The 24695-nt window shown below is 36.5% G+C and overlaps 1 protein-coding gene across 1 annotated transcript in view; it reads right to left on the minus strand.

Moving 5' to 3' along the window:
* rap1b (RAP1B, member of RAS oncogene family) overlaps positions 1-24695 on the minus strand; it is a 66004-nt gene that overhangs the window by 14527 nt on the left and 26782 nt on the right. Inside the window, exons 2-4 of the mRNA XM_067392053.1 lie at positions 12028-12107; positions 3506-3574; positions 244-300 (exon numbers count right to left, since the gene is read on the minus strand). Coding sequence (XP_067248154.1) covers positions 244-300; positions 3506-3574; positions 12028-12084 — 183 coding nt within the window. The 5' untranslated portion in view covers positions 12085-12107. The remainder of the gene's footprint in view (positions 1-243; positions 301-3505; positions 3575-12027; positions 12108-24695) is intronic.

Below are 24695 nucleotides of genomic sequence, written 5' to 3' on the forward strand. Positions count from 1 at the left end.
TCACTGTAAAGCTGCTTTGAAACATTCTTATTGTATAAACCACTGTATAAATAAAGGTGATAGGACTTGACTTATTATAATACTAAAACTGTAATCTATATAGATATAGAATTCTTTCTCATGCGAAGTTCATCAAGTCATTAACAAGTACTTTTCTCAAATACAGATACGTATACCAAACGATTGACGATTTATAGTAATCTGCAAGTTATCAAAGACAGTTCAGATCACAAACTCTCTTACCGTTCCGGCAGTATCCAGAATTTCCAACATACACTGCTGTCCATCCACCTCCACTTGCTGCAAAAACAGAAAAACAACAGAAAATCAAAAACGAACTGAAAGGCATCATCAGTTGCATCATTAAAAACAGCCTCTAATGACATATGAGCCTGTACTGTTTATGAGCGTTCATCACTGCCGCCCCCCGTAGAGCTCTATATGGAACATTCCAGCACTGCCAACTTCCTGCGGTCTTTAATTGAGATGGCAGCACACTTTCCGTGTGAATCACTAATTTAAAATGAGTTGTGTTTATTACACACACACACCCTCATTTTTGTGACATTTAAATATGAAAATGGTTATATGTGCTATCATGTACAGATCTTAGTGTTTCCTGACCTGATTTCAATATAATTATAAAAATAATGGTTCTCCAATTCGTATACATGGTTCCCTGAATCTATTAGGACACTTTAGCCCAATTTAAAATACATAAATAAATTATAGCACATACATTAGTTACATAACAAGTCACTTTTTTCAAAGTTAAGACAAGTTAGCTTTGTAGTTAATGTTATGACTAACAGCTTGACTACAGTTTGTCTGAAGTATTTTAAAAAACTGGGTTGATATTTTCTCATTAAATGTAATGAAATTCATGTTTAAAGATATTTTAGGCATGATTTAAGTGTGCAAATATATTTGGGGTAACTGTAGAGTGAATAAAATCTACAGGAATTAAATCTCGTACAGTACATCAACACCAGCAAGCCTCGCCTGCAGGAAGTGCCCATGGGACAGCAGCATAAGCAATGGCGAGGAAGGGAGGTGCTGGTCAAGATGGGACTTCCTTTTACTGTTTGAGTAAAGGCTCATTTTTAGACACAGCCTTTGTCTCAGGGCCTTGGAGAGAGGCCATTAAAATATAAACATCATCGAACACAGCAGTCTGAGCACAGGGTCGATGAGACATCCCACAAACACACACACAGCATTTTCTTTGATGTGTGTGCTACTAGGGTGGGACAGTATACGTCCTGTAGAAACGTGTCAACTGATAAAGATTCTGTCATGATATACCCGCAGTGCAATTTGAAATAATCTGACACAAGCAGAAAACTATATTCTACCCTGCAAAGCTGTGTCGCAGATGGGCGTTTCCAGTTCATTGATTATAGACAACTTCATTGATTTTAATGGGAGCCATTCAGTTTTAATGCAAAGCACTGCACCATTTGGGTTTGGTGGAACTGTCGGTTGTTTAACAATTTAGGACATAAATAAAGAATTGAACTGATGTGCAGCTGTATACTGTTATATTTTAATTGCAGTAATATTGGTAATGTTGGTAATGCATTACAAAGTACTGTAAGTTATGTTATCAGATTACTTTTTTTCAAGTAACTAGTAAAGTAACACATTACTTTTACATTTACAACAAAATATTCAAGTTACTTTTTCAAATAAGTAACACAAGTTACTTTGTTTTAACATTTATTGACTGACACCTCTCATGTTCCCATGTTGAAAGAAACCGTGAGTAAGCTGCAGAGGCGTTTTGTGCGCTGTGTGAACATTATGGTTATTGTAGTTCTAAACAATATGTGAGCATTTACTTACTAACTCAGAACATTACGCTAACCTGCAATAATTAAATAATGCAAATTAAATAATTGCAAAGTTGAATAATACAAATATACTTTATGTTTTTAATCTCACTTTAATAGCCAGTGTCTATGCTGCTGACCTTTGATCCAATTCAACCATACAAATAAGCAAAAATTACTTTAGTTAAACATCACATTTATGCTAATTTGTTTTGTTATTATTGCTGCAGTAAGGGTGTTGATTGTTTTTCCCATGCATTTGTTTGAAAGGTTTGTCTGAGCTGCGTCCTCTACTGTACAGATATAATTCTGCATTTCCTTCAGTCTCAGGAATATTCATTTTCACTTTTTGCCTTTACATTTGCCAAAAAAAAGAACTTTTTTTTGTTATTAAAAAACAAACATGCAAGCCCAGCCAAGAAAAAGTAACACAGAAGTAACGCAACACATTACTTTACATAAAAAGTAACTGAGTAACACAATTAGTTACTTTTTTAGGGGGTAATGTAATATTGTAATGTATTACTTTTAAAAGTAACTTTCCTCAACACTGTATATTGTAACTTTACATATTGGTATTTACATACATTGGTGGCTCACATGATTTTGTCATGCATTATATTTTTGTCTTTTGTTTAGCTCAAGTGTCATATAATGTGATGCAGTTGTTCTATATGGAAACCTTAAAGTGCTCAGTGAATTTTCACGGCAGAAATACACTCATTTCAATAGAGGGCGAAAGATTTCCCCATACAGATTTCACAACTTGTTGACCAACAGAAGACTGTTTGGTTTGAAAGTGACTTCTGTGTGAGCTGTACTTCATACATCGCTAATCTATTGACAATTTATAATGAACCCTTTTGAAATTTTGCCAAAAAATTTCGCTATTGTGATGAAAAAAAAAAGTATCACATAATAAAATATAGAGTTGCAGTTGAGGGGTATAAAATGACTATTTGAAAATGAGATATCCTTAGATAACAAATCACTGTTTTAGAAAACATTTGCATTTTGTGAGATATGTCACACTGTGAGATATTAAATCATGTTTTTGAAGTCATAATTCTTTTTCAGTCTTGTTTCTAATCAAAATAAAAGATATTAAATACTTTATTCACTCGATTATAAAAGTAATATGGCTTGCTTCATGGTTATTTATTCAGACACCTTGAACATTTCATTCATTATTACAGTTTATTCACTATAGTTTCAAAAATGGTAATAAATTATGACAGGATCTCAGAGATAAACTGTGTCAGAAAACATTAATCTTAATTATGTCAGAAAACACTTAAGCAAAACATGGTCAGGTCAAAGTATCTGATTAATTTTGACTGGTAGTCCACTTTATAATTTTTGGGTATAATATGTCACAGTTTACTTTATTTTGATATGCTCACTTACATAAATGAACTATAGTGTCCTGCACCCACTAGTAAAATATATAAAAAAAATGTTAGAATAATTTTTGGTTTGACTAATTTTATATATAATTAGTATATAGTGTATATCCCAATATAGTCCCTATATTTATATATATATATATATATATAGGGACTATATTGGGATATATAGAGCTAAAGGCCCATTTCACAGGTTTTGAGTCTGGAAACCATTATGAAGACATTGGTTTGACAACTGATGCACAATAAAAATGTTGCAGAACTTGCCTTTCTGTATGAGTCTTCTATTGTGGGGTCATACTTTTCCACGAAGATCCCTTGGACAAACTGAACAGTCTGGAGAGCGTGAGAAGGGAGGAAGAGAGGGAAAAACAAAGAGAAAAAGACATGCCCATTAAACGTTACGATACTCAAACATGAGCATGTTGACACAGAGTAAAATCACTTTCACTTCCAGCGGCTGATGGGGAATTCCATTCGAAAGGCTTTTAGAGGTTTTGCGCCTGTATATGACATAAACAAGTCACTGCATGTCATTATGGTTTTCTTTGCCCTGAAAACCACGTAGGTGTTCATACGAAAAGGGCAATGATGCCACAGAATGGCCACTTCACAGACCAGGAGTGAAACCTGCACTCGCCGGTCAAGGATCAGAAAGCATTCCGATGTTGCCGGGAGACTGGTTACCTAGCAATTAACTACAGCTTTAAATATAGAAAGATTTATAGATGACAACCAGAGGTTGGAGGTAAACTGTAGAGGGTTGGAGAATAATTGTGTTGAAACAAAGGAACGAATTACGGGCTATCAGCTTTGCCGTGACTTCATAGGAAGTGCAGGGGTGGAGGAGAATATGAAAATCATGCCATGCTGCCCACAGGTGCGGGGGCTTCAGGGGTGACCTTTGATCATCCTTTTTGATGCGCACTTCACCCAGGATTTATTTATTAATGAGGGCTCTGTTTGGACAGGGATTCACACACACACACACAGAGGCATATACAACAGAAAACCATTAAGATGCAGATCAACTGTGGGAGGAAGACAACAGCCTGATGGGAGGGAGAGGAAGAGACTGATAGGGAGAAAGAAAAACGAGCAAAGGCAGGTGATGTCAGTCATGAGGTACGAGTGATCTCATTGTATAACCGGTCGCCACATACAGGAGGCTTTGTCCTGGTGAGCAAGAGATCATTTGTTTACCTAATGCCTCAATGTGAAAAAACAATCAAGATAAACCAACAAGAGCCTTGATGAGTGAAGAAATAATGATGAATTTAGATTAGTGCCTGTTCGCTGTCAAATATTGTCAGCTATTGTCTGTTGTAATGTTGTAATTTTGCTAATGTTTGTAAAATCTGTCAAGGTTTGTCAATAGCATGATTAAAATGGATGTTAAAAGCTTAGTTCACTTAGTTCACAAATTAAAATTGTCAAAATGCTCTTTAAAGTAATAAAGTAAATAAATAACAATTAATGTAAATAAATAAAAACACGTACTGAATACACCTCTTATATGATGAAAATGTTTTTAATTTCTGAATTTTTTTTGGGGGGGGGTATGAAGTCAAAAGTGATACAGTGACAACTGTCCTTTTTATAATAAAGATAAAAAGGCATTAAAATATTAAAAATATCTTTTGAAAACATTTGTGAAGAAAAACTATTATTTCTTCGAAAAATCTGCTTTGTTGCTTATCAATATTTGCAAAACATTTGCCTGCCAAATCAAGGTCATGTGGTGCAAACAACATCCAGGCACATGCAGAAAAAAACAAAACAGGAAGTTACATCATTCATAAAGCCCTCATGCTTGAGTGTCAAGGTCAGTAAGTCTCTAAAAATATCAGATAACTTGATCTTTAAAAAGGCATGATTAGTTCAGTTTGTAAAATGACATGTGGTGTGACAACTTAAGAATATTTAAACAGAGTATTCAACTGACCATTTGCAAAGACCCCAAATTCTGTAATTTTTAAAGAAATTTAAACAAATACCGTTTTGTGGCTCTTTAATGTGTCGTGACGGATTGCTGTAGTGCCTCAGCTCAAGCGGCTCGTGAAACGATCATCTCTTCCTACTAGTTAATTTATAGCATCAAATAAAAATGATAAACATCATAAGTAATGCTTTTTCAACCACGGAAAGATGTCAGTACACACCATTTTATCAAGTTCAAGTCCACTGACGTTAATCTACTAACTCCCCTGACTGCTTTGTCAGACAAAACAGCGGATTCTGCGTTATGATTGGTTAGATCGCCTGTCAATCAAACTGGTGAAAGGTCAATTGGAGCATTCCAGTGGCAGTTATGTTATAATATCTGCCTATGCAGTGAACCATCTCTTGCTGTCGAAGCTCCTTCCCTGTCTTCCTCACACTTCATCAGCCCCATGCACCTCAAGGCTGTTGCTGGGCCGCAGAGCACCTGTGGGGGGACATTGTACAAGTGTGCCTTTTTTTTCGGAAGGGAGGGTTAGGGCATTAAGTCAGCAGTGAGGATGCCCGAGGTTTGTGAGTGGCCCCGGAGAGGTGATGTGTGCTGATGCAGCGGAGTTTAACTGATGTGCTCCAGACAGACCAGACCATGTGCATGAGAGTCAGCTGGCACATATGCTCTTAAGTCTTTTATCCCGCAGCTCTGTTCCTCATTCTCTCTGGCTGGTTGACACTAGTGCCTCTCTAATGCACACACACACTTTCTGGCTCCGTTTCTTACAGTAGCTCTGAACTACGGCCTGCTGCAAGCACACACACACACCACACACAGTGGGCTTAAAAATTCCATATATGGGGAGAGAGACGTGGAAACAAGGCATGTAAATTCAATGGAAGCCACTGATTACAATGTTCCTACAAAAAGCAGTGAGGATGTGTGAACGAGATGAGTGTGTGTGTGTGTGTGTGTGTGTGAGTGTGCGTGTGTGTGTGTACACATTGCTCTGCTCGCAGCGATTAGATCAAATGCACACAGGCACGCTCAGCATGCTGATATCTCAGCAGCCACTTCAAGTGAAAAAGCAACAAATATTATGGAGATGATGGATATCAAAGGATTAGTAAAGGTCATGCTTATATTAAAACAGCTCTTATATTGTTACAATTAAGAAACAGAAGGGGTTTGTTATTGCATTATATTATTCATTTGGGTGTTGAAAAAGCACAGGGCAGTTTATTATCTCACAAAGAAAATAACTTGTTCAACAAAAAATAAACTTTTTGATGGCAAGCCATTGTTTATGTATAAAATGTGCAAGAAAAAGTATTGTGTATGATATTTTGAAGACAGTATGTTGTTTAATAAATATAATTCAATTAAAAATAGTTATTAAAAGGCCCACTGAGGTGCCCACGCAGCTTTATTCACTGTGTTGACGTAATTTCCAATGAAACAGGGTTGACTATATCTATAAGCCCCTCCTCTTTTTTCAAAATAGCCTAGCCTAGGCGTTTCACTTAGATCACAGCTCGGCCAGAGCCGTTGAGCTTGAAATTTTCCTCATAATCTCTAACCGTTTCTCCTCCATATTGCTTTAAAATATAGCATTGTTTGTAGAATTCAAATGTGTCCGAACATTTTGTGGTCTGTGCCGACTCACACGTATGATCCGCTCTGTGCTCTCCTGTCTGAATCGTTCCCTATCCTCTATGCAGTGCACTATGTGCCATTCACCATATAGAAACTAGTAAATGTGTGAACAGATGACCAATTTCAGCTTTAGCGTCTGTTTATAGTGCAGGAGGGGGGCGGGACTTCAGGTTCTAGGGAGCATCTGATTGGCCCGAAGATTTGACGAGAAGCTGAAGTGTGATGTGATCCATTTTAGCGGAAGTTTTAAACGCTTATATCTCCAAAATGTGAATTTCCTCATTGTTTTGAAACAAACCAGCTTATTCATAACCTTAAGGCTAACATATTCATACTAAAAGCTAAAAAAATTAAATTTTGTTTTCAGGGGGACTTTAAAAGAAAAAGAAAAATCACCATTTTTCTACATTGTTATTGTGCTAATGTCCTGACAAATTATGAAAATATATTTTATTATGGAAAATTTACATTGCTTTAAGTTACTTTCTACCCACTATTATATGTATATGTGATGTCAAATGTATAAATGTTGAATCAAGACAGTTTGAATTTATTTCAAATTTATTTATTTATACAATAAATCATTCCAAAACAACTTATTGCATTAAAAATATTTAATTGACACACTAAAATTCAAAAGTTTGGGATCAGTAAGATTTTTTTCATGTTTTTGAAGTCATTTTTGCTCATTTATTTGATTAAAAAATATGTAAAAACTAGAAACTAGTGACAAGATGCATCACTCGTATTGTTTTGAATGGGAGAAAGTGCAACGCGCAATATGGCGGAATAAATCCCGCTTCTAAATAATAGCCAATCGCCGATTGGTAAAGTCATCGGGTAAGAGACACACACTCAGGACTGCGCATGCACATTAGCTTGATCCAGTCTGACAATACAATTTTTTTGTCATGATTCGAGCGTATAGAATCAAAATTTATGAGACAGTTGTTGTCAGATTTCATTGGTGATTTCAAATATGAAATTTAATTGAAAGCCTGGCAAACAGCTTTAGAGAATTTGATGTTTCCCCATTCAAAGATAGGAGCTGCACTTGCATGCCTGAGAGGCGTTTCAAAAATGGCCGCTGAGTGAAATGACTCGTCTTAAAGGGACTTTTGCTGAATCCATAATCTATGAAATCATCCTAATATGCTGCTTTGCCACTCAAAAAACATTTCTTATTATTATCAATATTGAAAACAGTTGTGCTGCTTAATATTTTTAAGAAAACTCTTAATATAAAGTTCAAAATAACAGCATTTATTTGAAATATAGTTTTTTAGTAACATTGTAAATCAATTTCGAACAATTTAATGCATCCTTGCTGAATAAAAGTTTGAATATGCAGAAATGCGAATGAGATTCGAGAGCTATAGCGGAAGGTGAAAGGTGCCTTTTTGTTTTTAGGCTATCGATGAGCAACAACACATTAGCATGTGCGGTCTCACAGAAGTCGGCACGATGCCCATCTGAGTGGATCCGCTCCTGCCTGCAGGCAGATGGGCTCTCTGTGTTAGCTATGGCAATCCATCATTACAGCACAAGCTGACCCTGTTGCTCCTGTCGACTCTCTGCACTCCCCTGGACTACCTCAACTCAAATGACAGACAGACAAACAGGGCGTTGCCTGGTGATACAACAGCCCAGACTCGTTTTTGTTTTAGTTGCTGTAGTCAAGGGTGCAGTACTAGCATAAACACACAAACACATGAGTAACCTTTGAACCAGACCACAGAAATCGCTCATGGTGACCAAAGAGGAATCCATGCCATTAGGTCATACATGTAGACACTATTGCTTACCATATATCTAATGCCTGGCCACAGTGTGGTTTACTCCCCACTGCTCTATAACTGTGTAAGCTACATTAACTATAGGCTGTGCAGTTTCAGTACTGAAGTAAACGGCCTATTTAAATGTCCATTGATACATTTGTAGTGATAATGTATAACTTTTCAAGATGGAGCAAACATGAACTCTGAGGTTTTTAAAAGTAAAGGATCAATGAAGAAGTTTTTTTTGAAGAAATGTATACTTTTAATCAGCAAGGATACATTAAATTGATGACATTACTGACATTTATAATGTAAAAGATTTATATTTCAAATAAATGCTGAATGTTCTATTCATTAAAGAATCCTGAAAAAAAAAATTATCATGGTTTTCCACAAAAAATATTAAGCAGCACAACTGCTTTCATCATTGAGAATAATAACAAATGTTCATCAGCATATTATAATTATTTCTGTAGGATGACACTAAAGACTGAAGTAATGATGCTGAAAATTCAGATCACAGGAATAAATGACATTTTAAAATATATTAAAAATAGAAAAATTAGCTCTACATTTTTTTTAATAAATATTGCTGACTTGAACATATCTTTCTTCAAAAACATAAAAAAGCCAGTAGTTTTGAAAAAAATTAAACCTTTTTTCTAAAATCAAACATTTCACAAAAGTTGTTCATATAACTATATTTTTACTACCATAATTAAAAATAATGAAAATGTTAAAAAAGTTGATCATAGAAGGGAGTATTTGAGTCATTATACGTATAATTGCAATTTTATGTATTACTGAATAAATTAATAGATCCAGACAAAAGAAAATAGAAAAAAGAACATGTCACAACATGTCTTTGACCATAACGTATATAATTTATGGGCCACTGGTGTCACTAAACAGAATTTAAGCAGGTTTCCAATACATTCCCCCATCTGCCATTGGTTGACCCAAACAGGAAGTGCCACCCAAAATCACAGCATTGGTTGAGCCAGTGTTGATGTGTATGGCTGATCGAAAAAACTCAAACAAATTGAGCAATGTGTTGCTAAAGTAGATTGTTTTGATGTAGCGCAAAAAGACAAGTGTTTTGAATACATAAATGTACCATTCTTTACAGGAAAAGTAGTTAATTCATTTCGGTAAGTCCTGTTTTTGTTTTTGTGGCAGATTTGCGGGACCACTTATAAAGCGGGCGTCCATTGTTGCAGTCTATATAGCTCCATTACAAGACACCAGGCTGACCCCACATAGTAATGATCTGATTTTACAGACCTGTCTTTTTCCCGCTGTCTGCATGGAGCAGGACAGGAGCTTAATGTGAATGCATTTACAACACGATTAACTCTGCATGGCCATTTCATCCAGACCCATCCATAGTGCTCCAATTAGAGTTAATGGACAATAAAAGTCTATGTGCTTTACGCGGTAAGAGGTCTGCGCTGAGAGGGAGGAGGATGGAGGTGGATGGTTCTCACACCCTGTGGCACACATACAGGCAATGGGCTCATTGTTGGGCCCCGAGGTGAGTGGGTCGGGCCATTGTGGCTGCTCTCCAATGGGTGAGCCATTTAAGTTCACTGAGATGGAACAAACTAGGTCAAAGTGGTGTCAGCGGGACGTTCGGTATTACATGCGGAGTACTAGCATACTAACGAACTAATGAAGCAAATGGTGACCTCGATGATAAGAGATAATTCATGAGGAAACGTGCTCTGTTTTTAAACGCCAGGGTAAATGTGGAAATTTAAAGCTAATATTCTCGGCTAGCATGCAGCAGAAATTTTCCACTGGGTTTTGTCGTTCTGACCCGCTGAATTTCTGAAGAAGAGCTGCAGAACTATTTGTGGTTTCACAATGCTATTCTGACATATATTATGCTGACTGAATAGAAAATGCCAATGGACTGAGGCACAGTCCTTTAGCTGTTTCCGTGACTCAGCTATGGGATGTTTGAGTGGCTCAGAAACGGCATCGCAACCAACCAGAGGCCAGCTTAGTTCTCACAACCTTTACAGACCTGATTGGAGACAGATGTTCTCTAGGGATGCTATACAGCTGGACAGAACAGAACAGCAGCTCTTTTAGACGGGGAAACTAATTCATCTACAGTTAGACGATATATGTTTTTTCCCCAATATAGGATGTAATTTGTTATATATGGTGAGGGAGGTTCGTAAAATAGAGAGGCCAGAAAAGGCCAGGTAAATTCATAAGGATTCAAGGGATATCGTAAGTCGTTCTCATGTCATTCCAAACCTACAGCATATGATTTGATTTCTGTAGAATAGTTTTTAGAAACAGTTTTTGTGCATAACATGAAAGTTTGGAATGACATGGGAGTGAATTAACAATCACAGAACTGTCATTTTTGGGTAAACTATTCTTTGAACGTCTCAACCAATGACAAATACAATGATATAAGACTGTAAGAACATCAGATTTTCAATAAATGATTATCTTGCCTAAAAGATTTCACGATAATGATATTATCTCAATATCTAATAAAGAAAACAAATAATGCTATCAGCCAAATTCATCTTTAATCCTCTTTTTTTTAATGTGTGTCTGTCTGTGTTTTTACTTTTTAGGCCAATGAATCACAAAATACGAGTTTAAGGAGGTGGAGAGAGAGTTTGTAACCATAACCAAAACAAAAGCATACAAAAAGAACGTACTGTTGATCTGCACTTTCTGCAGACCCTTTAAGGAATAAAGAGAAGACTTAAGCTAAGAGTAAGGACGGGGTTGACCTCGTTGCTATGGATGATGTCAACATGCTTACTAACTATGCCCGCAGTGATTGGCTGATGGGGGAGGAGTCTCTGTCAGCCATTTAATCATAGAAATATTGTAGAATGAGGTATCATGTTGCCATATTAAAATAAAAGTTTTAAAATACAAATGTTGTAATTCAAATATACTGCCCTAGGTGTCTAACTGGGCATCTTTTTTATGGAATCCAAAGAAAGTCTAACACTGGTGAGCAAACTTTTTGAGTGACAGAGTGCCTCGCTTTTACCCGTCATCTTCACTGACATGATTTTATGTGGTAGTAGTAGCTACACATTGCATCATTTCCATTTTATGACAAGTAGCAACCAGTGTTAACTTGCAGTACCGCCTACTACTTTGTTGGAGTGTCAGCAAGATACTGCCACTGTATTATTTACAATACCAGTATATTGTGACACCCCTAGACCGAATCACTTGAATTTGAGATCCTTGTTGATTTGGTGTGTCAAAAAATAACCTAAACATGAACCACTTTTTTTATGGTCTAGACTAGAACCAGGTTATGAGATGCTTACGAAAGATAAACGAACATCAAAATTGTTGTTTTATGTACTGAAGGAAAGAGCATGAAAAGAGAGATAAAAGAAGGAAGCAGAAAAGGTTGGTGCTCCACTTACCAGCGCAGACTTGCCGACACCTCCTGATCCAAGGACTACTAATTTGTATTCACGCATTGTGCAGTGTGTCCGTTAACTACCTGAGAAAGAAACAAGACAAAAAAATATGTAACTCAATGAGAATTTCCTACAAGTACCCAAGTTACTCAAAGCTTATTCAGCTGACTTTCTTTTAAAAACTTTTTAAAACAAAAAGTTCATGAAAAAATGACTTCAATGGATAACCCGAAGCTGAGAGCCGTAGTCAATCAAGCAACAAAGTATTTAGACCTGTAGTCAGCCCTCAAATTCAGAGCTATCAGAAGTCCTCCAGCGTGAAATTGCAATAAAGCCAAGTATCTAATCTGAACTGCACCCTCAAGACTCCTGCCCACTCATTAATTAAGACTATTATGTAAAGTTTCCTTTGACATCACAATTATTATGCGTCAACTTTAGTTTTTGCATTTATAACACCTCAAAAAGATTGCCAATCATCTAACACGCAAGAGAGCGCTGCCCACGAAGGTGTGTGGTTTGAGGTCGCAAAATTGTGCATTCATACCATTTCCTTCTTTGCAGGAAGAGAGTGGAACAAGAGCGGTGTGGTGGGGTTGACACAGATCTCAGATAAATTACACACATCGTTCACACACACATAGACAGATGTGAACTGCTCCACGCCCTGTCTCTTGGGTCTTTCTGTCTCTCTCACTCCTCAACTATCTCATGCAACACTTCATGTAATAAAATTACTTACAGACATTGTATACGAATGTGCGGTGGCTTGGGTCAGAAAAAGGCTTTATGTAAAAGCGGTTATGAATGCGTGGTCAATGCAACAATCCGTTGGTTGATTCCCCCAAAAGTGTAAAGCACTATCAAAACATTGTTTTTTTGAAGATTCCAACTAGCTAGACATAGCAACATTGGAGCAACCAATCACATCATTTTGAGCTACATGTGGCCAACCAATGGCAGATTGTTTAGAAAATCTGTTTCCTTATTTTTGCAATTTCGCTATAGCGTCACTTGTGGCAACCTTGAGAGTGCAACACATACTTCAATTACATTATCAATTGAGTTTGATTCTGATACATTTCAGAAACCAACAATGCACAAAACAAGCTTGTGATTTTGGGTTTATCTGACCCAGCTGGACTCATTTCTTAGGGGGCATTTACTCATACGCCCAAAAACAGTTAAACACAACTGATCAGGAATAAAATGCATGGTTCATGGACACATTAGCAAAAAGTGAGGTACTCAAAAACAATGTGAAACATGGCAACAGTCAAACATGTATGGCTGTAGCAGTGGTACTGTGTGGAAAAAATGGACCCACTGGACAAGCGTATTTCAAACTCCATCTGGCTATCTGTTTTTGATCCTGTCAGTAACATGCTTGTCTCAATGATGAAGACACACAGGTGTAAGTGTGAAAATAAGTATAAATGCTTGCGATAGAGATGCTATATCGGAGGGATCGATCCTCACGTATCATCAGTTGTCGGGTGACTAGTCAATCATTGTGACCCCATCATGAGTTCACATACTTGAACCATAAATGTGTAATACAAACAATTTCCCTCATTCCACCCAAGCTTGAGACCACAGACTAAGAGTGGAATGAGTTTACAGGGGAAAACAGGAGGCCCATATCAGATCCAACACGCTGGGATTTAGTGGGCATGACTGCTGAATCTGGAGCCAGACTGACTGTGAGACCACGCTCAGATAGAAGAGATTACCACTTACATCTAATGCAATAGACACTAGAGTATCTGAGTCGGAGAACTGCCCCAGCCCACTGCACTCCCCTCTCAGCAACAGATCAGTGCCAGCAGCTCGTGCTGAAGAACAAATCCTCCGCTGTCATCTAATGCTCTGCTTTCCATTTACATTGGCAAAGTACAGAGGGAATGGGAGACGGAGCAGGAGGGAGAAGAATTGTGTGGAAAACATAAAATGAGTGGGAAATGTGAGGCTGACTGAATAAGATGCTCTATCAATATGGGAATGTGGTGTTTAAATGGAAAACATCTTTTAAACTGATGTATCGTTGTATGTGTCAGTATTCAGCACAGATATGGAAATGCAAATATAAAGGGAAATGTAACTTCTGAAGACCTAATTCTTCACATATGGTTTACATACACTACTACTGACTTCACAAGTTGGTAGCTGAAATAAAATCAACAAAGCCCAGAAGTAGTAAAAACCACAATGTTTGTTGGGGTCAAACTGACTGCATCTATATAGATCTTGACAACAGGGTAAATTAGTGTATTTGGAACAGAAATACACATTTCGTAAGGGAAAAGTTTGATTAGATCTTCACATATGCGTTCCACATATGCTTTTGGTTGTCAATGAAGCTCTGAGGCACCAGGGATTTACAGGCTTACATCACAGAAGCAGGGAAATCTGGGTTTGTGGGAATGAGACATCGCTGTGAAATCATCTTTATTGCAGCATTCAGGGCCATTCTGGATTGGTAATAGGTGTAAGGGATTGAATGTGTGTGTCTGCAGACGTAAAAAAGTTTCATTATAAACCCACAATATTTTTTTTTGATCCAAGATAGCTTTCGTGCAGCTGGTATTCTTCGATATTAAACAAGAGGTTTAAAGGAAAAAGATCCTTTAGTGCAAGTTTACATATTTTTTGGTCGCTTTTATCATTTGCCAGGCGATAAAAAAACGTTCAACGTTCCATCTAACCTTCCACGCTCCAGTCCAGTAGGTGGCGGTAATCTGCCATTATTTTTTACATTTCTGCCAGCTACTGGAGTGGTGTGTAAGAGCACATAATGGCATACAGGACAGCAATGGTGGCCACCATGATTTTACTGTAAAACTGCTTAAATGTTGTGTTGTTTTTTACCAAAACAGAGCAGAACTTTTGGAAAATTATCAGCGAGCCGTGTGGACCTTTTCTGATTAGCAAGATGATAACTTTTAGCTTTATTCGAATGATCTTTACCTGCTGCAAGGACTTTGTTAATGAGAATTACAGCTTGAATCATTAACTGTAATTCACGGACTCCATAAACAGTAGTGATGATGCTGTATCACAGTGCATAAGACAAACAATGTGGGCTGCTGAAGCCTGTGGTTTGTGTCACAATGAATGTGGGAGTTTGAGGTGTGTAGATGAGCAGCTTTCGATGGTCACATTTAAGCAAGAGTGTGATGCACATGACAGGGTGGATTATGACAGGAAATAGTACTTGATTTCTCATACCATCCCCTTTGACACACCACACCTCTTCTGAGCTATAAAGTTGAGCGATGACAAGTTCAGCTCAAAATATCTCCAAGCCACCCAGCACTGTGTATGCTGACTCAGAGGAAGACAGGGCTTCAGTCTTCTGTCTGTGTGACCAAACAGATGACATGCGACGTGACCTAAACTTATCCTGACCTCTGACCCTCCCAAATTAAATATGATTTGTTTTCAGAAGACAGTAGATGAATCCTAAATCTGTTCTGATGGGAATCTCCACAAGAGTTGAGAGTTTCCTAACACGTACACGCTCTCTAACACGTCTCCTCTACACCTTGTTGAAAAATTAACAGGCACAAGGATCTGCACAAGCCATGGCGGCTGTGAACTGATCCCTCTTCTACAATGCTTCCTCTCTAGTAATTAACTAGGAAAGATCCCATGACGCTGTGTAAGAGGATTTTCGCAGTGATGAAGGAAACAAAAACAGACAGAGCAGATGCTTCGGATCTTCCTCTCAAAGATCCGCCGTTTCAGCATGCTAATGACCAAGCTAAACTTTTGAAAACAAAAAAGAAAGTCTTTTGGGGACAACTTTAAAAGGAAAAATACTTCCTAAAAAGGCTACATTAATATCTTTATTCACAATATCTGAATATATCTAAAAATTACAATATTATACTTCGCTTAACTAAAGAACAATATAAGTGTCCTAGAGGCTAGGTAAACAAGAGTATACATACAAATGATCGGAATTGTAAGTAAGGAAGCCATAAGTAAATGTGTTTATCTGTGTGGTTTGACAGCCTTTCGATGTGTGACAGAAACCATGTTTACGCCCAAGTTAATTATGCTTAGAATGGCCACGCTTTAGCTGAGGACATAAAAAGTTAAAGGGTTATATAGTTCACCCAAAAATGAAAGTTCTGTCAGTAAGTACTCACCCTCATGTCGTTCCAAACCTGTAAGATTTGTTTATTTTCAGAATACAAATTAAGCTATTTTTGATGAAATCCAAGAGTTTTTTTTATCTCCCATAGAAAGCAATGAAATTACCACATTCAAGGTCCAGAAACATAGTAAAGTCATTGTTTAAATAGTCAGCGTGACTACAGTGGTTTAACCTTAAAGTTATGTAGTGATGAGAAAACTTTTTGCGCGCCAAAAAAATAAAATAAAAAAATAACGACTTTTTTTCTCTCTACCGTCACTCTCCTACGCAGTTTACGTTGAAGACACATTGCAGAGCTTCCGTATTCTACGTCAGAATGGCGACTCAGTATTGGCCGATATCGTTTACATTCGGACGACGTAAACATGGAAGCTCTGCACTGTGTCAACTGCGTAGGAGACTAACAGGGTAGAGATGAAATTGTTGAATAAAGTCGTTGTTTTTCGTTGTTCATAACATCAAGGTTGAACCACTGTAGTCACTTCGACTTTTTAAAGGTGCCCTAGATTCAAAAATTTAATTTCCCTCGGCATAGTTAAATACATGGAAGTTTCCAGTACATGGAAATGACATACAGTGAGTCTCAAACTCCATTGTTTCCTCCTTCTTATATAAATCTCATTTGTTTAAAAGACCTCCGAAGAACAGGCGAATCTCAACATAACACCGACTGTTACGTAACAGTCGGGATCATTAATATGTGCGCCCCCAATATTTGCATATTTGCCAGCCCATGTTCCCAACATTATGAAAGGCATTAGACAACGGCAGAACGTCTGGATCTGTGCACAGCTGAATCAACAGACTAGGTAAGCAAGCAAGGACAATAGCAAAAAATGGCAGATGGATCAATAATAACTGACATGATCCATGATATCATGATATTTTTAGTGATATTTGTAAATTGTCTTTCTAAATGTTTCGTTAGCATGTTGCTAATGTACTGTTAAATGTGATTAAAGTTACCATCGTTTCTTACTGTATTTACGGAGACAAGAGCCGTCGCTATTTTCATTATTAAAAACTTGCAGTCTGTATAATTCATAAACACAACTTCATTCTTTCTAAATCTCTCCAACAGTGTAGCATTAGCCGTTAGCTAAACTCAAACTATCAATGTAAACGGCAAAATAAACACTGTACTTACACGATTAGACATGCTGCATGACGAACACTTTGTAAAGATCCATTTTGAGGGTTATATTAGCTGCTTGAACTTCTTTTTATGTTGTTTAAGGCAAGCGCGAGCTCTTGGGGTGTGGAGCACTAAATTTAAAGGGCCACACACCCTGAATCGGCTCATTTATAATTATGCCCCAAAATAGGCAGTTAAAAAAATGAATAAAAACAAAAAAAATCTATTGGGTATTTTGAGCTGAAACTTCACAGACACATTCAGGAGACACCTTAGACTTATATTACATCTTTTAAAAAGATGTTCTAGGGCACCTTTAAACAATGTCTTTACTGCTTCTCTGGACCTTAAATGCGGTAATTCCGTTGCTTCCTATGGGAGAACTAAATATTTTAGTTATATGTATACCATAATAATGCTGTTTAATGTAATTTTTAGCAAATCTCAATATTAATATTCCTTTTTTATACTGTACTTTATAATGTTATGATGCCTGAACTCAACTGTAGCATTTCAAACAAAGTTTTTCAATGTTAATTTTGGATTTACAGCAAATAGTTGTTCATAGTAGTTTATCAAATTATGACTATAATATGAAAATAATCTGTGGTGAAAGAACTAAGCCAACCAAATTCACCTTCGTCACCAGTGATTTTCTGCTGCCAGATGTATTTTACCTTACAATTCATAACAGTAATTTAACTTTTTGACAGTCTCACCACCTGCTTCACTCCACTGTCAATCCCACAATCCTCTGTGAAAGCCTGCCACTCAGTTTTCATGGACAATGAATAGAAATACCTGCTCAGTGAACATGCAAGTTAAGGGTAAGAAAATAACTGAAGAGCTTTTGACAAGAAAAACAAAAATACATCAAGGCCATGGCTTAAAATGACTTCCAACAGGTTATTTCTGACTAATTTATGAGGAAAAAAACAGCATGTCTCAGTAGTTGGGCCTTTTTTCTCTGTCTTTTATTTTTTGACTTTCCAGCACTTGACGAATACAGAGAAATCAGAAGCAGAACAGAAGGAAGTGCTTTCAAAGGCTTCAAAACAAGAAAGCCACTTATCGTTTGGGCACCTGTCATCTACAGTCAAAAGCCAAGCAATATCATAAGCAAGAGCCCTACATGAGAAAGAGACGGACGTCGTTTTCTTTAAACAATCTTTCCACCCATGTTTGGGCAAAGCTTCTTTCTGTCTTGACTGTATTACACACAGCGACATCGGAGGAAGAGCAGCACTTGGGCTAATGGCTGAGAAGGCTGTATTTGCTCAACCTCAGGTTGTCCTCAGAAAAGGTCAAGAGGGTGACAGAGACTCAGCATCATCATAGTGAAAGTGATTCTGTGGTTAGTGGATTCTGCCTCTAAGACCCTCAAACAGGGTGTTCAGCTACTTAAAGTCATTAAAAGAGCTTTGAGGACAAGCACAGCCTTCTATCTAGAGGCACACACAGCTTGATAAAGAAAAAGCCCACTAACACATAAATGAAACCTGACGTCTCATTGATGTCTCAAGATGTGGGTCAACCAAGCACACAAATCAAACTGTATTCTGAAGCTGTAATGAATATAAAATAGTGTAAAAAATTAATATTATGATTATGGCTTCAGCAAACAAAACGTTTTACAGCATTCATGTAGATCTACTCCAAAAGGCATACACAAAAGAAGTAGATCATTTTATTAAAAAAAAAAAATAAAAACACTATGATTATAAAATATTATTATGTTTCTTACAATATATCTATATGTATATCTGGGTCAATGATGTGACGGGTCATTTATTTGTCCAAAGGCCTTAATAATAATAAAAAACAAAGATATGACATCCAAATTATGTAAGGTTGTACAACTAGATCTGTTTTATTGAATTTAAATATCATCAGGTTTTAATTATATTTTGCTACATATAAAGGTATTTTAAAGATTTTTAAGTGTCAAAAGGTCATTCGGTTTAACCGTCCAAAGGCCAATACAGCCATTTCATTTGTGATTGAAATATCTTATAATGTAATAAATAATATATATATTTTTTTTTTGGCATGATTTTATCACATGATATATCAACATAGTGCAAAATGGTGTTAAAATTATGGGTAGAAGTGGTTGCTTTGTTATGAGAAAGAATGTCCGGAAAAATGAATTTCATTGATGTCATTTGGAGTAACCAATATAACAGGGACCATTTTGGATCAAGTCATGCAGTCAGTATCATGTGACAGGATGTGACATCATTCAGACACCTTATATGCATGGCCTGAATGTCATTTGGTGCAACCGCTATAAAACAAGGAAAATGTTGTAATATTTAAAAAAATAAAAAATAAACTAAGTACTAAATATAAAATGTCGGACTGTCCTTTTGCTAGCTAGCTAGATAGATATCAGCCTGTTAGCATTTTTTGAAAATATCGTCATTCGGTATAACCAAAAGTGTCATTCGGTAAAAAAAACGAAATTTTGGTTTAACCGAATGACTTTTTTGGTGACAAATTTTGTCCATCTTGCAAAAAATGACAAAAGCAGTGTTAATTGATTATAAAAACCACATAATCTCATTGCTAACACTTAATAAAACGATATTAATTATATCTTCATTATGTTTTTTTACACTTAAAAACCTTATATGTCAATGACCCATCTATATCTATATCTCTATATACACGTATGTGAACATTGCAGTCACAGTTTTATTGATTATAATGAGACCGAATCATCAAAATGTATTATTTGAATAAAATGAATAATCAATAGCATATGCAGCTCTAGTAACTAATGACCTAAAAGCACTGGAACGCAAGTGGATGGTCATCTAGAGAAGTCAATTAAATTGAGTGCAATTAGTATTTGCCGAGCAGAGCATTCAGATCTCTGAATTAATCTGCGAAATGCTAAACGCGTACTAGATGCCTGTGCCATGGGCACAATACAGTGTATGCAGATAATATCTCTGCTATGCTTTGTTCATGACCTACAAAGTATATGCTAACAATGCTTCTTCATCTCAGGTCTTTGCAAAAAGAGATTGCCATTTTGGTTTAATATTACCTTATATGCTGTTACACAGGCTGGTAAAGTAAAAGGCCTGTTTTACTTTAGGAAAACAGCTCATGGTCATCCTTCAGACATAAGCTTCTAACAGACAAATCAGCCTATTTGACCAATATTTTTGTCTGCTAAGGTAAGGGAGACTGAAATGTGCAACAGAACAAATCAACAGTCTTGCTCTGAACCTGCCGGTCGGCCGTCGGGGCCATATTCATCTAATCACTGGAGTCTGTGCTGGAAAGGGCTGTATCAGCAGTACAACATGCTGCTGTTAGCCTTCTTCTAAAGCTGGCGCACAAACCTACTGGCAACAGAGCACAAGAGGTTTATAAACCAGAGCACAGTCCATCTGAAATGAGTACACGACAGAAAAAAAAGAAATGTGTTAAATGGAAGGAAATGGTGGAATCTTGGGTGTAGGACATTGCTGATTAGGTAGTGTGGCCATTACAGATTATATAATAATAATAAAAAAATAAATAATAATAATAATAATAATAATAATAATAATAATAATGACAAAATGAAAATCATCATTTACTAATCCTCGTGTTGTTCCGAACCTGTATATCAATAATCGATAAATGGCCAATATTAAAATGCTATACTATTTTGTCAGAATAAATTAATAATAAAACACCAAAAACTAAAAACAATTAAATGCTTCAAGTGAGTTTAGGAATCTCAGTATCCACGTACAGCATAAATTACATTTAACAGTCTTTTAAATTATTAGTGACTGAGTTTAAGTGAGAATTATGTAAACATAGAAGAAATGAGCATGCAAATAATTGACATTGTACAGTAAAGATATATCATGCATTTGTAGCTTGACAGCCTGTGGTCTTTATGAACTATTATTAAATGAAAAAAAAACAAAAAACATAACAGTAAATTTATGTTTTAAAAAAAAACAACCACAGCAAATGGGAATTTGGGAATGACATAAATATTGATTTTCATTTTTGGATGACCTATCCCTTTAAGAAGAACACTCTAAAAACTGCTGGGTTAAATATGGACAAAACCAGGGATTGGGTTGTTTTTACCCAGCCATTTTTTCAACCAATTTTGGATTTATTTTTTTAGCCAGCAATATATTAATATAGTAAAAGGCATGTTTTTGCTCACCCCCAAATAGGGTCAAATTTGTGGGGTATTTTAAGCTGAAACTTGACCAGACCAGAGACTTATATTACATCATGTGAAAGAGGGCATAATAGGTGCCTTTTAACCCAACCTGCTGGGTTTGTCCATATTTTACCCAGCTTGGGTTGTTTTTAACCCAGCATTTTTTAGAGTGAACCTTCCACATGTTAAGCTCACATGACGATCTATCATTCGTTCAGACGTTCAATATGAAGTCACAAGATAAACGCAATGCAACATTAGGAACACAGCAAATGCTCATTCCTGTAGGAAGTGCAAAGGTCATGGAGTTCATGGAGCAGATTACAATCCAAAAAATGACTAATCAACACTGGAAAAAGAGAAGAACGAGTTTATCTCCACTTGAAAGATGGTGGCATCTTCCGCCCGGAGGCAAGCTTAGGTGTAAACACAAACTGACAGGCTATAGACTCTGGGAGTCAGCGAGAATGAAACATCTTTCCACAGCTGCGAGCATCAGACAGTAAGCATCATTTCCAGAGCAAAGCAGCAGCGAAGGCTGTGAATGTGAAGCCGAACAATACAGAGGTGGGGGAGAGATGGTCTGAGTTCTCACATTTCAAACCTCAAAGACTTCTCCATCTCAGCCAAATTCATTTCAGCATGTGAGCACTGGAAAAAGTCAGCGTTAGCCAGCTGTAATGTCTGTGACGTTCATGAGTTCGGGCTCTGGCAGACGACTGGAGAGAGTGTTTTAAGTACTATCCCTGCAGGGCGCACAGTGTTACAAGTGCTAAAATGACATTCTAGTTAATAGTCCATAAGCATCAAGAGTGCTGGATTTGACACTATGACACTGTATCATCAAAATAAATGATTAAATCAGAGTTTAACGATAAGCTACGCTACCACAATGACAAGCTACAAAACTAATGCTGCCTTAATGTCATGTTGGCATGATCGTATTTACTACATGAGTGCACATGAATGCCACAATAAAGTCATAATTACCAGTGGGAAGTGTATTTAGTTTGACACACCAACAACATGGAAAGTCTGGGCTTGAGTTAAGAATCATGGAAAAACCAAATTGGCATTGGTCATAATATGCTGCCAATGTGAATATTCACTGTATTATTTATATATATGATTTAACACCTTATCAGCAGCAATTGCTATATTCATGGCAATCAACACTATTTTGATTTTGTGAATAATCACTGTACAATTTAGATAAGAAATTTGTGTTTTGTAAATGAGGAACAAAGCATGGTGAATTTTTTTTACTCTTTTTAAAGGTGCCCTAGAGGAGCCTTTTCAAAAGATGTAATATAAGTCTAAGGTGTCCCCTGTACGTGTCTGTGAAGTTTCAGCTCAAAATACCCCATACATTTTTTTTAATTACATTTTTTTTGAGCCATTATTACATATGCACCGATTAAGCATGCGGCCCCTTTAAATCTCCCGCTCCCCCGCCCCCGCAAGCTCTCAACTGCCTTACACAGCAAACACAAAGTTCACACAGCTAATATAACCCTTAAAATGGATCTTCAAATTGTTCATCATGCATACATCGATTCCTGTGAGTATAGTATTTATCTGGATGTTTACATTTGATTCTGAATGAATTTGAGGCTGTGATCCGTGGCTAACGGCTAATGCTACACTGTTGGAGAGATTTATAAAGAATGAAGTTGTGTTTATGAATTATACAGACTGCAAGTGTTTAAAAATGAAAATGGCGACTCTTGTCTCCCTGAATACAGTAATAAACGATGGTAAATTTAAACACATTTAACAGTACATTAGCAACATGCTAACAAAACATTTAGAAAGACAATTTACAAATATCAGTAAAAATATCATGTAATCATGGATCATGTCAGTTATTATTGCTCCATCTGCCATTTTTCGCTGTTCTTGCTTGCTTACCTAGTCTGATGATTCAGCTGTGCACATCCAGACGTTCTGCCCTTGTGTAATGCTTTGAACATGAGCTAGCATATGCAAATATTGGGGGCGCACATATTAATGATCCTGACTGTTACGTAACAGTCGGTGTTATGTTGAGATTCGCCTGTTCTTCGGAGGTCGTTTATACAAATGAGATTTATATAAGAAGGAGGAAACAATGGTGTTTGAGACTCACTTTATGTCATTTCCATGTACTGAACTCTAGTTATTTAACTATGCCGATGTAAATTAAATTTTTTAATCTAGGGCACCTTTAACCAAACTACATTTCCCATCATTTTCTGTGGCTGCAACAAAATGATAACATTTTATGGAAATCGTAATACTGTTTTTTCAGGATTCTTTGATGTGTAGAAAGTTTAAAATAACAGCATTTATTTAAACAGAAATCTTTTGAAAGACTATAAGTTTTTACTGTACTTGTTTAAGACTTTACTGGATTGAATGCATCCTTGCTCAATAAAATTATTCATGTCTTTAAAAAAGAAAAATCTTACTGACCCCAAACTTTTGCAGGGTAGTACATATATTTAGTATTATAGTATAATTATAATGATCAATAATAGTATTATCTTAGTCAACATTTGTGTGACCCTGGACCACAAAACCATTTGTAGCATGGGTCAAAATTATCAATTTTTCTTTTATGCCAAAAATCATTAAGATATTAAGTAAAGATCATGTTCCATGAAAATATTTTGCTAATTTCCTACCGTAAAAATATATAAAAAATATTTTTGTGAGTGGATGTGTTTTGCTAAGGACTTAATTTGGACAACTTTAAAAGGTGATTTTCTCAATATTTAGATTTTTTTGCACCATCAGATTCCAGATTTTCAAATTGTATCCTATCCTAATAAACCATACATCAATAGAATCCCAATTTAAAAAAAAAAAGACCCTTATGACTGGTTTTGTGGTCACATTTATGAACTTGAAAGTAGCCCCACCCACGGGAAAATCTCTTTGGTCCAAAATCCCACTCCACCATGCTGTATATCAAACATCAAATATATTCCAATTGCCTGTGACTTTGTTGCTATCGCAGCATTTTGTTTTGAGTGTAGTGAACTTGAAATGTGTCATGTTGCGCCTTGTTAGAACATGACGTTACAGGTTTTCAATGGAAGTGTGAAATATTCTCAGCTACATTGCAATATCTCATGATGTTGCTAAATAGATTTCCATCTGTGAAAAGCATCGCCTGACATTTGTCATTCAATGCGAAGTGATTG

This window comes from Chanodichthys erythropterus, chromosome 8, assembly GCF_024489055.1.
Source record: "Chanodichthys erythropterus isolate Z2021 chromosome 8, ASM2448905v1, whole genome shotgun sequence".
NCBI lineage: Eukaryota > Metazoa > Chordata > Actinopteri > Cypriniformes > Xenocyprididae > Chanodichthys > Chanodichthys erythropterus.